Source organism: Silurus aristotelis, assembly GCF_946808225.1.
Source record: "Silurus aristotelis genome assembly, chromosome: 7".
Lineage (NCBI taxonomy): Eukaryota > Metazoa > Chordata > Actinopteri > Siluriformes > Siluridae > Silurus > Silurus aristotelis.
Window position 1 is genome coordinate 20483703 of NC_139580.1, and position 14537 is coordinate 20498239.

At 41.3% G+C, this 14537-nt stretch overlaps 1 protein-coding gene across 4 annotated transcripts in view; it reads right to left on the reverse strand.

The window, feature by feature from the left end:
* Window positions 1–14537, reverse strand: part of scaper (S-phase cyclin A-associated protein in the ER) — a 92956-nt gene that overhangs the window by 16412 nt on the left and 62007 nt on the right. For all 4 annotated transcript variants that reach the window (XM_083545863.1, XM_083545861.1, XM_083545864.1 and 1 more), the window contains 3 exons: window positions 13729–13844; window positions 5430–5553; window positions 3043–3263 (listed from right to left, as the gene is read on the reverse strand). In XM_083545863.1, the coding sequence (XP_083401989.1) occupies window positions 3043–3263; window positions 5430–5553; window positions 13729–13844 (461 nt within the window). The remainder of the gene's footprint in view (window positions 1–3042; window positions 3264–5429; window positions 5554–13728; window positions 13845–14537) is intronic.

Below are 14537 nucleotides of genomic sequence, written 5' to 3' on the forward strand. Positions count from 1 at the left end.
TGAAACTTGACAGAAGTGCTTGATGGATCCCTGTCTACAGCTCAGAATATAAAAGGCGAAGACTAAAATCAGGAAATCTGCAGTGCACAAAGGCCATTGATGTTGAAATATACCAATTTGTTATTCAACATAATTCTGAATTAAGGACAAAAAAATTAAAAGACAGACTCGGATGCAGAAGCAATGTGCACACATAAGCTATTCAACAAGTGGAAATCGGAGCCCTCATCCGAGCCGGCCACTCCTGTCTATTGTCCCCATCTCTCTCATTTGTCCAGGTAAATGACAGGCCTCATGGTGGTGTTAACCCCACCCCCCATAGCTACAAATCAGACCTAATTACACCATTACTGGGCAGACTGTGCCTCCATGCACCAGCCTAGGTAAAAAGAGAGGAGGGGGGGGTGGTCATAATCCGCTCCTCTTGAACTACAGTATTGTCTCATAGCTCAGGTATGCCTGTTCCCTCTACCCCCTCCTCCACCTTCAATAGTGACTGGAGGCTCCACAATGTCAATCAAGAGACCTCCCAGAGAAGCAGGGTCTGTTACAGTCTGCTTTACGGCAACTTCTTCACATAGCTATAACTTCTTTCATTTATATCTATACACATTCTTATCATTATCATTCCTTTGCCCACTTTTTTAATTTAATGCCCCAAGAAAATAAATCCTATGGCTGTCATGTAGACAAAGTTTCCTTATGTAATTATGATTCTTATACTCCCCACTTTCCTTCAGTAGGTCATCTGTTACTTAAACCAAAGCTACCTATTATTACTTTATCTTTTCATCTGGTTTGAAGCTGAACGGAGGTTCAGAATTAGAAAAAGTGTTTTATTTGCATTGTGAAGGTCTGCTGAAGAACAAGTGTGTTCCACTGTACTGCAACATTGTTTAAAACCTTTACATTTTATAATTAAACATGAATTGCACCTTCTTTGAAAACTTTTCTAGCAGGACTTCAGGCACCCCAATACATAGTCCCCATACATAAAGGAAACTCACAATTCTTTTTTAACTAAATATCTTCTAAATATTTATATTTAGTTATATTTTATTTTTGGAAAACCTTTTTGAAAACCACTGACTGTAGGAGCCATGGTGTAGCAGAAAAAGGGGTCAATTCAAAGAAGAACAGCCTGGAAACAGGGAACTCCCAGAGGAAATGTCCAGAGATTCTGTGGATTGGTGCCTTGAAGAACTAATTTCTTCCTTTATTTATACATAAAAGTACAGAACAGTTGCATTTGCCTCACTTGATATTGGATATAGTCATGTACTTCTTTGGAATTACAAATGTACAGTATGTTCAATTTTTTTATTTTATAAAATGTTATTTTTGTACTATTACTATTAACAACCAGCTCATACAATTGACTTTTTTTAGTCATTTGTTTATGCCATCATTACAACAGAGTACATTTTTGTTATGTTTAAAATGTCAATACAGAGATCCTACTGTCAGGGACAGTAGGATCCCTGTTGAGCGCTAGACCTTTTTAAAGAATTACACAGTTCAGTGCCATGAAACATATGAATTATATAATTTTTTTATTCACCTTTAGTTGTGTCTGAGTAAACACACTGACATTGGCTCTTATTTATTTTTTTAGATTTTTTTTTACAATATATATACTTTAACACAATACTTTAGCACAAATATTATTTGAGGGAAAAACACATTAGAAATCTAATTTCAGGCCTAACGCCAGATGTGTTAACACAAGTTCAACATGAGTGGGGAAAAACAGTGCCATGTTTGTATACAAAGTAATGTCAATCATGTAGAATATACTTTTTAGAAAAAATGTTGCATTTCTCTATTTAAAATAAAATGTTAATTTCCCCCATGTTAAGAAACTTTTGTGATTCCCTGTAGACTGAAGGTGTGGAGTGGAATTGGGTTCCCACAAGGTTTTGTGGGACCAAACAAACAATTTTGGGGAGTTTTTTTCTCTTTTTAAAAAGCAAAAGGATGGGATCACACAAACAGATATGAGACTCGAGTTTACTAGGTGCTTAAACAGTGATGTCTGAAACATTTATTGTGTTAATCCATATATCCCTTCACTAACAGCTCTGTCCTGGTCTGTCTCACAGTAGTTTTCAATAAATAGTTTTGGCACAATCCTTTCATGAATAGCCATAATGTTAAAATGCTTGTCTCCTCTAGACTATACCTTTATAGTTTGGTTCATTTATATAAGGCCATGAAGGCACTGAGGCAGTTCCGCTGTGTAAAAGAATAGAAGTGAAGTAGGTCTGTGGGAAGTTTGGGTTCCACCAAGACTTCAAGGCAGTCTGTCTTTCCTCATGGTCAAAGACTAAACCAAAAGTTTGGACCCTCCCTCGTGCCCTTTTGCTCTCAGACCAAGTTCAACTGGAAGTCGTGTAGTTCCAGAAACAGATTTTGGCTGCAGCTCCTCTCTTGGCTAGAGCAGACAAGGACTTAAGGTTTGAGAGAAAGTGTTGTATAAGAAAGAGGATAAATGTTGACAAGACTGCCAATATCCCTGAGAGGGTTGAGGACTAACCAGGATGATGGTAAAGCTCAAATAGAGTATAGTCTTAATAATCTTCCCTCATGTAAAATGTCAAATGATTGGCGTGGAGAAGGAATTTAGGAACAGCTTCTTAAATCTGGTCCAGTGCTTGTGACTGTACAAGATACAGGAAAAGTTAAATTTCTGGGTTGTCTCCAAGTGACCTTTCCCTGTAGAGAAGAATCCTTTCCAATACTCATATCTTACTGCTACAATTTACTGAGCAGTAATCCCCTTACAGACACAAGCTTTTCACACTAAACATGAATATGTGAGAAAGAATGTTGAGGTTACAAAACAACCAGTCTTCCCATTTTCAGAGTAAAAAGCAGGAAGAGAAGCACTCGACTGGGTACCAATTACAAAGAGCAGATATTGTACTGCAATAATTTATAATTTGCACAATATGATCTATACAAAATTAAATAAATGGCAGAATGTTGCACATGGGTACTAATTGAATAATAATAATAATAAGAACTAAAACACAGACTGACCTGATGAGGTCTTGAGCACGGGTGGTGAAGTTTTCGATGGCCTTAATCTTGATATTGGGGGAAAAGGCCCATGAAGCCGTCTTTCCAGCTTCCAGTCCAGAAGGATCCAGCATAGCCACAACTGTAGCAGTGGTCTGGAGCAGACCGGTTGTCAAACCGTCAAAGATCTGTTTGTTCACAGTGCGGCCAAAGATGGACTTATCCTCATCAGGAACATAGAGCTGAAAACATGTTCAATAGGAGAGGGACGATTCAGAAATGAGCAAGAGAAGCAGCAAATGAAGAAGTGGGCGATGGCAGGACAGTGACTGTGTGTGTGTGTGTGTGTGTGTGTGTGTTTGAAAGAGTATTTATTTAAGAGTAAGAGCTACTGAGAAGTGCTATGTGTACTGGGCTGGAACAGAGTCACAAAATGCATATTAGATATTTATATATTACTTCCGACTCGGCTAGAGTTGTGGAATAATACAACTAGATCTTAATGTAATCCAGGATCATCCATTTTAAATTGCATGACGTGAGTTTAAAAAAATTGAGCCATATATCTTGACTGTAGGTCTAACCCACTGAAGCAAAGCTTGCCTTTACCTCTAATCTTGGCAGTGATATGTATCTGGGGCTCATTCAGCATCAGCTCCTGCAGTCTCAATATCAACTACACAATAGACGACGACATTTAAACCTCGGTGTGCATTTTAAAGCCTGTCCAATTAAGTCAGGGGGGGTTGCAAATAAAAACGATCCCTTCCTCTTTGTTTTCAGGCACATACCATTAGTCTTTGGTTGGAATCCTGATCCTCCGAGACATAAATAACAACACACGTCTTATTTATTATTCATCAGCTCTAGGCTATAAACTGACGGTTAAACTCAGAGTGACACTGTCACTGGTGGCATGCCAGCAAGGGGCATGCAAGAAGCCTGGCAGGGTGCTGCAGGTGGCATCATGTAACCGGCACGCAGGCCCTACAGCCGAGCCGGACTTAACAGGTACTAATGAGGATGTACTTTGATTTAAGTGGTATTGAATCTTCTGGCTGGAGTTATGATTTTCATTCCGTTTAAAAAGTAATCAAGGTCTATGTAAAGTGAATGCACTATAGGCTCTCTATAGCCTGTATCATTTCATCACTTGGACTAAACACTTCTCTAAAGCTCGCACTGGATCATTAAATAAAGAACACGGATGTATGATCATCAGATAAGTGCTTGGCAAGAGGGTGTGTGATTAGGCACGGGCCAGTCATTCTGTGGGAGGAAGTAATATATAGCACTGGGTACAGCCAGTGGTCAGATGTCAGCTTGAACTGAGGGACGAATAAGAATACTGACAAAGCAGGCAAAGCCTGCTACATTCTTAACAAATCTAATTACAGGAGGGAAAGGGGAGAGACGCCATGGCTGCCTGGCTCTACACACACACACACACACACACTTTTTTAATATACATGTATAAGGTTAAACATAGAACTGTGTGTGTGCTATGGTATATAAACTAACAGCTAATCTGAACCTTCACCTTACCTTCAGGATCAGAAAGATCTCGTTTAGCTGTTTGATTTAGGTAATTGCACAGAAACAAACAAACGTTGTTAACGAAATAATTTGCAGCCATTTTAAGGCAAAACAAAAATGTAACCTTCAGACATCAAGAAGTTTTTTTTTTTTTGACTGCTGCGATTCTTAAAAAATCCACTAAACAGACAGAATAACTAAGAGAGTGGTCCGAATAGCTGCCGGCCTAATTCACATGTAAACAAATGCTTCGAGACGGACCTCATCTCTTACTACGCCCACAGGAAATATGATTTCTCCAAACTTCCAGACCACACTAAGCCTGGCTCAATGATTTACCAAATGTTACACACACACAGTCCAGACTTGTGCGTTTATAGCTAAAGATTAGGTTTAGTGATGAGGAACATGGTATTATGTATTAGCTGGCACACTGTATGTACCAGTCTTAACATTTTCTTAATAGCTTTTTTGTGCTACAAACCCACATGTATGTGGTGTGTACGGTGTGAAGCTAACCCTCCCCTTTTTGTCTCGCCTCTATCTACCAGTGGAAGCGTTTGTATTGGGGCACAATACCACTTAATAAACACAAAGTAATGGAATCTAGCAACAGAGCTTTCCCAGAACACTTGATCATTCAGTGACTCATATAAACTAGACGTGTGATGCATGTGTTAGGGTTCCTTGTTTAGCTCTGGTCTCAGTCGGGTAGATGTGATCTGTTTGTTCAGACATGAGTAAAAACAGATTTTTTTTTTTAAATAATAGCACTGGCCATATGAAATAAAGACAACAAAAATTTACGGTAGAACAATAAATGATTCGGGAAAAAAAAAAAAAAAAAAAAAAAAAAAAAAAAAGTGGTCTACCGTTAGTTGTTGGAGAAGGAGGTCGATGAGAGGTGCGATTTTGTTGCTGTAGAAAACGTAAAAGCAGTTGCTGTAGCATCGAGAGCAGGCCAGGTAATACACATTCACAGCTGCATACAGGGACCTGAAAAACACACAAGATTCAGTTTAGATAAGCCAAAGGCTCATTGTGTCCTGCCCACATATTAAAGACAAGCATGTTAACATTAGTAGAGCAGGACGGTTCAGTTTAGGTCAGGTTCTATTTTACATACTATCAATTAAACCAAGTATGTAAAATGGTAGGAATTAAAAGCAAATAAAAATAAATCATTTCACTAAATTCACTATAAGCTCAGGGTGTAAATAGTACATACAAGAGCTGAACAGTTCAGGGATGCATTTATAACAAACAATGAATGTAAGAACAGCATCTCAGCAGCCCCCCTTCCCCTCCCTCAACACTCTTTTTCAAGAAAAGGTCAACATGCTCTTACTCTAACCTGCGTAACAAGACTGGAGGAAACCAGCCTGTTCAATCTGTCCAATTCTTCTTCTTTCTCAATCATTCTTTCCACCACTGTCCCTCCAAATCACTCCATCACTGCTTGTCCTGTCTTCCCTTTCTATTCTATTTCTCCCCGTGCAGAGATAAGGAGCAAGCCGTCAGCGCCTGTAGGCCAGTCAGCAGTCAGTCAGTCCGCTGTATTATGTCTGCTGTGCACCAGCCCGAGAGCAGATTAATGCTGCTGATAAGTGACCAGTCACACAACTCTGACTTTGGCAGACCATCCACCCAATCCACTCCCTTCTTTCATCAGTTAATATTTTCTGACAACTGTATATTTTAACCCAAAGCAGAGTGGCGGGGTCCTATCTGTGGTGTGGACGAAAGGAATCCGACTTTTCTGGTTTAAAGTAGGCTGTGTTTATTTCTAGCCATAAACATTTTGATATCTACCGCAACCGTCGCCATCTGTTTGGCGTTTTCAGTCGAACTGTATTGGCGTACAAAATAAAAATAACGGCAGCCCACGGACGTCTTGGCCTGTCGATAACTTCCACCCCGCGGACAAAAGTAGGAATGTATATTTAAACCGCCGACAGACAGATCTGGGAGATAGCGGTGTCAGTATTGACATAGCGGCGTAAAAGCATCAACCATGCAGCACGGGACTGCGAGGAGAAGGCGAACTGACTGGACTCCTGGGAAAGTGTCCAAGTGTTCCACACATCAATCTGAGCCTTGTGATTTTTCAGCCACTTGATTGCAGCTCCTCATTTTAACTATTTAAAAAAAAGAAAAGAAAAAAAAAGGGGGAATCTATTTTAAACAAGTACCTATTTTATGTGGACTATATTCATCTACATTGTTCGTCGCTGCCAAACAAACAATAAATGTTCGGGACAGGGTGTTGAGTGAGATCTGGTTCAATTTATGTCCGATGTTTAAAAATCACTCGCTCAGTGAGCACATAGAACATTGATTCGCAAGAGCACGCACAGTGTAGTGTTTCTTTTGCACTGATAGAAAGCTATCTATTGAGGAGTGAAACAGAACCACAGAGAGAGAGGCAGAGAGGGAGGGATGGTTATGGGTGAGTGGAGTGATACTGCAGGCTCTGTTCGGTAAACGGGGGAGAGAAACATGAGATCCCCTCCGAACTGTGCACTCTGGGCAGCAGACCAGCATTGCCTCTGCCTCACTGATTTTCCAGTGGAAAAAAGAGCCCTGATTATGGAACTCCGTCTTAAATCCACTTTGGTTCCGAGAACATTCTCAGCTTGACCCAACAAAGTAAGTGAGTGCACCCGTAAGACAGAATTGGCATAGGTTTTAAGACAATAGCACATTTTCGCTGAGAATTTTTTCACTTGTCGTGGTATTTAAGGTATCCATATTGATTGTGGGCTGATTTTTGAAGCAGCAGTGGTGTCGAATGGCCAGACAAGGATTGAGCGATAGGCTTCAGAGTGTTTAGGGTCCGCAACGTATAAATGGTGATTTAAAAGCATAAACTCTTGACATTTTACCATCTATTACCTGTTAGTTTACCTGGCACAGATCAAATAAAATGGATTTACAAAATGAACCACCACCAAGTAATTTTCGTCTAAATGATATGCTTAACAAACCTTTAGTTGTGCCCAGACTTGGCACCTAACATCCCATAATAAAATGAATAATACTCAAAGAGACAGCCATATTATAGCTTTAATTTGGTACAATTTAAGTAGGCCGACATACTAAAACCCATGCAAAATGCATGGTGAACCTGATCTAGGTGCATGTTTACGAGGTTCCTGACAAGCAGGTTATCTGATGCCTATAAGATCATTCGTGGTGAGGAATGCAGGAGGATCGGGCACGACGGGGCAGACCCTCAGGTGGCCCACATGGTTAAACAGCAGATTAAAGAGCACACGACTAATTTCTTTACAATAATCTTATTAAAGGTCCAAACAGCTGTCGACTTGGCAAATCCCACATCTAACCCCTAGTGATAGAATCAAACCCCAACATACAACAAATCAAAGCAATTTAGGAGATGGCTTAAGAGGGCTACACTTTTCAGAGCTTTAAATATACAATCATCTTTTACCTTGTACATACTCAATAATACACAATACACTTCACTCCCATCAATTGTAGAATATCTTAAGAGGTTAGATGCCACCAAGGGTAGTGAGGACCTAGTGCTAAGCAACAATGCATAAGGAACAAAGCTATTGCATATTTTACTGGGTGTGGTGTTACTCAAATACTTCTACAGTTGCAGTGTGGTCCACACTGCCTGGCTTGTGCGGCCATCATTGATTTTGTCCTCTATAGATACGTCTCCATCAAGATTCTCCTTTTTTATTTTTATTTTTTAAAGACAGTATGCAAAATAACAAAAAGGTGGAGCTAAACATACAAGAGTTCTGACATATCAGCATGTGGTCAAAACACAGCGGGGAAAAAGAAAACTTGAAATAATCTACAAGTTATTTTTTCATTTAAAATCTTTTGCTTTGCCAAAATTAGAGTAGCTGTATGAAAAAGATGAAAATTCAGAAACCTACGAACTTAAAACACAAGACCCTCTGTGGTACTAAAAATATACTACTGGGCATTTCTGATTTCACACTTGTGTAAAATTAAAAACCCTATTGAAGCTGTTATTGTCCATTCGATATGGTATAGGGTTATTAATTCTCCAAAGAATTGACCAATTAGTAACATTCAAAAGAGCAAGTTCCATACATATTGTCTGGTCCTGGTTCCTCTGTAGGAACTACTTGGTTTCTGGAAAACTATTCCTATTGTGGAACTATTATGGCTGAAATCTCATACTAAACTTCACTTGCTGATGCCAGACACATTATTAAATAGTTGTAGCTGTCACTGTCCTGCTAAAATGACTGTAATTGTTACACTTCTGTCAGCAACAGGAAGCTGTAACCCGGTTGCTTTTTCAGCTTGCTCTTGGCTAACTGAGAGTGATTAGCATGACACCTAACACCAGAGCCTGCGTATGGAATCTCGAAGCCCCCTCTCCCTAACGATGACAGCTCGCGTCAAAGATTTTGATGAGCAACTTGGTAAAGTGCCATTGTACTTGTTCTCGTGTTACTCGTCGAGAATGCAGCGGTGGCCCACATGTGCCACTCGTTCGTGAAGGCAACATTCCTTGCACCGAGATTCCCTGACAGACTACCGCGCCTGACAATGCTCACTGGCCTTAGGACGGCCTCACGGTGCTCGGTGCCTATTCTGCTACCAGACTGTAGGCTGCCCCCAAAAACAACAGCCGCATTGTTAATCTGGCCATAATGAAGCCTTATCTTGTAGACATAGGATTAAGTTCCAAAGGTACCCTACACTGTCAGAGCATAGAGTATAGAAAAGGAAGGAAGGGGGGGTGGGACGGTGGTGAGTGAGAAAGTGTGAGAGAGAGAGAGAGAGAGAGAGAGAGAGAGAGAGAGAGAGAGAGAGAGAGAGAGAGAGAGAGAGAGAGAGAGAGAGAGAAGGGAGAGAGAGATAGAGATTGCAATGGAGATAAAGAGGAAGGGATAAAGAATACAAGACTAAGAGATGCAGATAACAAGCACTGTAATCTCCTCACCTTCTCTAACCAGCTTAACCTTAGACACCCAAGCACACCTACCCTCTGATTAGCCCACTGTGACAAACAGTAAAGGGCTGCTTAGGGTTAAAAACACCTCTCCCACAGCCACACCTTTGCACCATGTACGTCAGGCCCACAGGGCATCTTTGTCAGCCTGGGTGGCCCTAGTTAGTGGGTCACTAGACTGACCTTTGGGCTCAGATAAATGCCTTTTACCCATTCCAGAAATCCATGTGGTATCCCAGGGACAACAGGCAGATGGCAAGAAAGATGGGAAGCCTCCTGGGAAAGCATGGAAGGGGAGGGGGTATCACTTGTAAATGTCCCGTTTGCCCCAAAACTTGTCTTTTACTAAACTGTACAGGTCTGGAAACCAAAGCCGCATGGGAACATGGGGGCTCTTCACTGGGAGAAAGAGCACCCAAAACCAGAGATGTGGATGTGGTGGATAAGCAGCAACATGTAAAGATCCTTTTCTGCACCCCCTTGTAACTGGGTTATCAACCAGGAAATAGCCTGACCCAGGCCAGAAGCTCACATTTCCCAATCTCTCAATATAATCTCCCTCTTTCTCCTATATGTCCACTCAGGCTTGACGTACGCAAAACACAGAAATCTGAACAAGTACTCAGCCTGACTGCAATACCTGCTTTTGGAAAGGAAGTGGAGGGGAAAAAAGGGGGGCCTCAAGGGAAGGAAAACGCCAGAGCCAAAAAGAAAAGGTGAAGAGCAAATCCTTTGCCTAGCACTTGTCAAACAATTCTTTCTTTCACTGCAATCCAAATGACATTTAATTTGATTCTGCCACTGATCTTTTCTGATATCATGACTGCTTCCAAGACATCCATTCCTCCCGGTGTTTTGCAACTGGCTGGGCATAAGCCGGGGCATAAGTCTCGAGTGCTCTGTCACGCACTGCACAGCATGCATACACACATGCGCGTGTGCGGCATAATGGCATCCTGAAATGAAACCACGCTAGGTGGAAGCTTTCACCGGGTACATTCAGTCATCGTGTGACACGGAGGTGAGGTGACAAGAAGCCCCGCGCCACTGAGCTCGCAATGCAGCACTCAGAAAGTGAGACAAAACAGGATGCCCGAGCACAAAGTAGGGACACACTTAAAACAGGGGCAAAGTGTTCTCCATTTCCGAAACTTTTCACAGACCTGCTGACCTTGAAGAAAGTTTCAAATGTCTCCAGTCTATAGAGAAAAAACTGATTTCCTTCAAGTTGTTGGTAAAATCCGTTTAGAAGTGACCCCCACCATCGCTCAGTGCGTGTGTCACTGGGATAGCTGTGGCTTAATCATACTCCATTCCCTGTTCTCGGGCTTGTGTGCTGACAGCAGCCTGGTCTCGAGCCCAGCTCTCTCACTTCACCGTCACTCCTCTTCAGTGACCCCTACTGGAAGACCAGAGGAAGTGCTCTAACGCTCTACAAACCCCATCTCAATAGCAAACACACCTCCAAGTGCAGTCACACACACTTCATCCCTGGGGGAGAGGTAAGAATAAAAAAATTAAAAATAAAAATAAAAAACATTTTACAGCTTAATCTATGTGCTTTATTTTCTCATCCCCGAGGATCCAGCACTCTTTACAGCATAAACGCATACAAGAGGCTCTCTTACAGTAGAGCAAGTGTCACGCTCTCATCTATTTATCAACATGCCAACGTTATGTGGCATGCGTAGAAAATAGAGATAAAAAGTAAGCAATATTGATTTTATTACTAATTTTAAAATGATCTGATCATCTGGCTAACCAATTTAAAAGATTAATAAGAGTGGCAAGTAACTCAATAACATTAGAAAATATTTTCATCAAATGCATTTTGAAAGAGCTCTCTGTCTCTGTGTAAAGCAGAGATCACTGACTTAGTTTTCTGTTCTCAGAATCAACAGGGTTGATTCTTTCTGGCAAAATGGTTTAGAATAAAAAAGTAACTAACAAGAAAATCACAGTAGCAGGATATACAAGAGTGACGGTTTGACATGTGCTTTTACATCCCCGTCTTGTAGAGTTAAACAGCAAGCATGTGGGTTAATGTCTGGGTTGTTGCAGGTTCTTCCCTTACCCCGTTACTCACACAAACGTAATGACCTTCCTGCTCCAGACATCCGACCCCCATTTCCTCCCCCTGCTGCCCAACCCTCCACTCCGAGCCGCAGTGTAGCACAGGGACATTAACGGAGCCTCGCGCTGGAATTAGCCCATTAATGTAATGCTAACAAGATGGAATTCTCCTCCCTGGGGCGTAATATTCCAGCAGCATCTCCGCAGTTGTTCTTTTTTGTAAATCACTCAGCTTATCTGAAAGGAGGCGATCGATATGCCAGCATTACAGTAAACAGATAAACTAGAGCTGTTGTGAGGGTTAGTGTCTCGGTCGAGTTCCATTATGAAGCAGAGATGAAGAAGAGTGATTAGCGCACACGCACTTATGTCATACCCCTTTTCCGGTGCTGTACGCTATAGTATCTTGTCATCGTTTTTCTTAAAAAGTATGGAGCTCCAAAACAGTGCAAAATGCTTGTCCAAAGGTCAGTTTACATCAACAATGACTAAACCTTGCTGTAGGAGTGAGAGAAGGACAGAGGCTAAAATGAAGGATGGCACAAAGACTGTTTGGGTTTCACTGCCTTCTGGACATACAGGATTAATGTGGAAGGTTATCACAGGTTCAGCATCATGAAACCTCAGGAAAGTGAAGGCTGTACGAAAAGAAAAATGATATAGGAATTTGTTTTCTTGCCGATCACATACGAGCCATTGAGTCATCCTCAGTGTGTCCAGTACTGATTGTACACCATTCACAGTGTGTGAGCTGTTGGTAAGATGGTATCAATGAGTCCTCAATAGTACTTATTTTTCAAGGGTAAAAATTCCCATTTATTCACGCTTTATAAATACATAGAATTCTTATTTATCCTTGGTGAATACACCGCTGTTCAAGGTTCATCAAGAAGGTTACACTTTTTAACAAGCCAAAATTGGGAAGTAATTTAACCAGGATAAGATGTGAAAATGAGGACATTCCTTAATCCTTACAAAAAAGTACTTTGGTGTGCGATTGTATCAGACCAGTACAAATGACAGACATGCCTTAAAGATCTGGGCCACCTTCTGAGTCAGTTAAGTGGATCTCTCAAAAGAAGAGAACAGCGGAAGTGTTTGAACAATCGAGCCAATAGACACACAAGCTGGTGCACAAATACAGTGCTACACACACACACACACACACACACACACACACACACACACACACACACACACACAGGTTAATCTAACCCTAAACCAGACCCTATACCCTCCTTTAAAACTTCACTCCAGTTCAGTTCATAAAAATCCATTACAATCTTAAACTTCCTCTCAAATTTTTTAACATTAATGACTGATTAAGAAAGAGCTAGAGAGCGCATGAGAGATTGAGAGAGAACGAAAAAAAAAAAATCAATAAACACTAGATGGTCTGTAAAAGCATTATAAATATAAGTAACATTCCTCCATTAGGGGATATTTGGGGGAGAAAAAAAAAAAGAAGCAAATGCTAATGATGGAGAGAGAAGCCATTCTAGTCCATTAAGGGCTCTCTCTAGTGGAAATAGCTCTCCCTCTGTGAGGTTATCTAGTGGCCAACCCCACAAACTCCATTGCCACTATTCAAACCGCACTTCCATTTCGCCTTGACGCATCCGATAAATGTGTCCTTTCGCATGGCAGCAATGCGGAGGAGAAATGGATGACTTCACTGCAGCCCGTTTTGTTTTTCTAAACAGAGAACATCTTTATTCATTATGCATTTGTAACTATTTATTGCCATGAAAGGGTTCTGGATAACAAGGAACTATCCAGAGATGTTCTGTGAGCCTGGATTATGATCACCCATCATGCACAGAGAGAAGAGAGCAGCTCGAGTTAATTACATAATCATGATGAATAATTAACTGTGGAACAAAAAAATGAAATCTCCATGTTGTGAATGAAAGGAGCATCAAAAGGTTTTCGCCTGATAGAACGCATTCGGAAGTAAAGGTTAATGCTTCAGAAAAGCAAATGGGCTCAAACAGGAATATGAACATTTAAAATCGTGTCTGAAAAAACAGCATTTGTGTGTGTGTGTGTGTGTGTGTGTGTGTGTGTGTGTGTGTGTGTGTGTGTGTGTGTGTGTGTGTGTGTAAGGCTTTGCAAAAGCTGATACTCACTTAAGTGGAATGCGTGGGACGGCTGTGGGAGTGGAGGCGGCCGTGACTACCTGCAGAATCTGTTCCAGTGCAGACAAACCCCCTCCCACTTGAAACGCTACCTGATCTGCATTATTCTGAAGACAAGAGGCGAGAGAGAGAGAGAGAGAGAGAGAGAGAGAGAGAAAGAGAGAGAGAGAGAGAGAGAAAGAGTCAGTCAAAAACATGCATGCAGAGGCGAACAGGTCGAGGTATCGCATGGCTCTTACTGTGTAAGGATCCCATCTTTCTCTCCCGACCTCCCTCTTTGCAAAAGGGACTGAGAGTGACATCTGAAAAAAGTGATCCCCAAAGAATTCCTGCTAAATCTCCAAAGTGCGCAACCATTTTCAGCTCCCCCCTAAGTCACCAAATCCCTGATGCAGGACAACAAATACACAGACCTGCACACAAAGCAGGGGTGGTCCAGCCTGACAAACAAGAGCTTAGGGAATACAAGGGCATGGATAGCTGGGAAAAACAGCAGGGAGAAAAAGAAGAAGAGGAAAAAAAAAAAAAAAGCTTTGTTTCAAACGTGGCATTTGCTCGTTGCTTACCGTAGATAAAAGTGATAAAACTTTTAAGAGGAGGTCAAGCAAACGGTGCCTGAAACTCATATGGTGCGACTGAGTGTCCTTGTCTAAAAGAGGACATAAACCAGTCATTTAACTGACATGCTTCTCAAATCAAACTGTTTACAGACTTGACATTTTTACTTGCATCATAAAATTCCTTCAAGTTCAAAGTGGGAACCCTTTAAGTGAGTCATGTGATGTAAGACAAAGATCCAC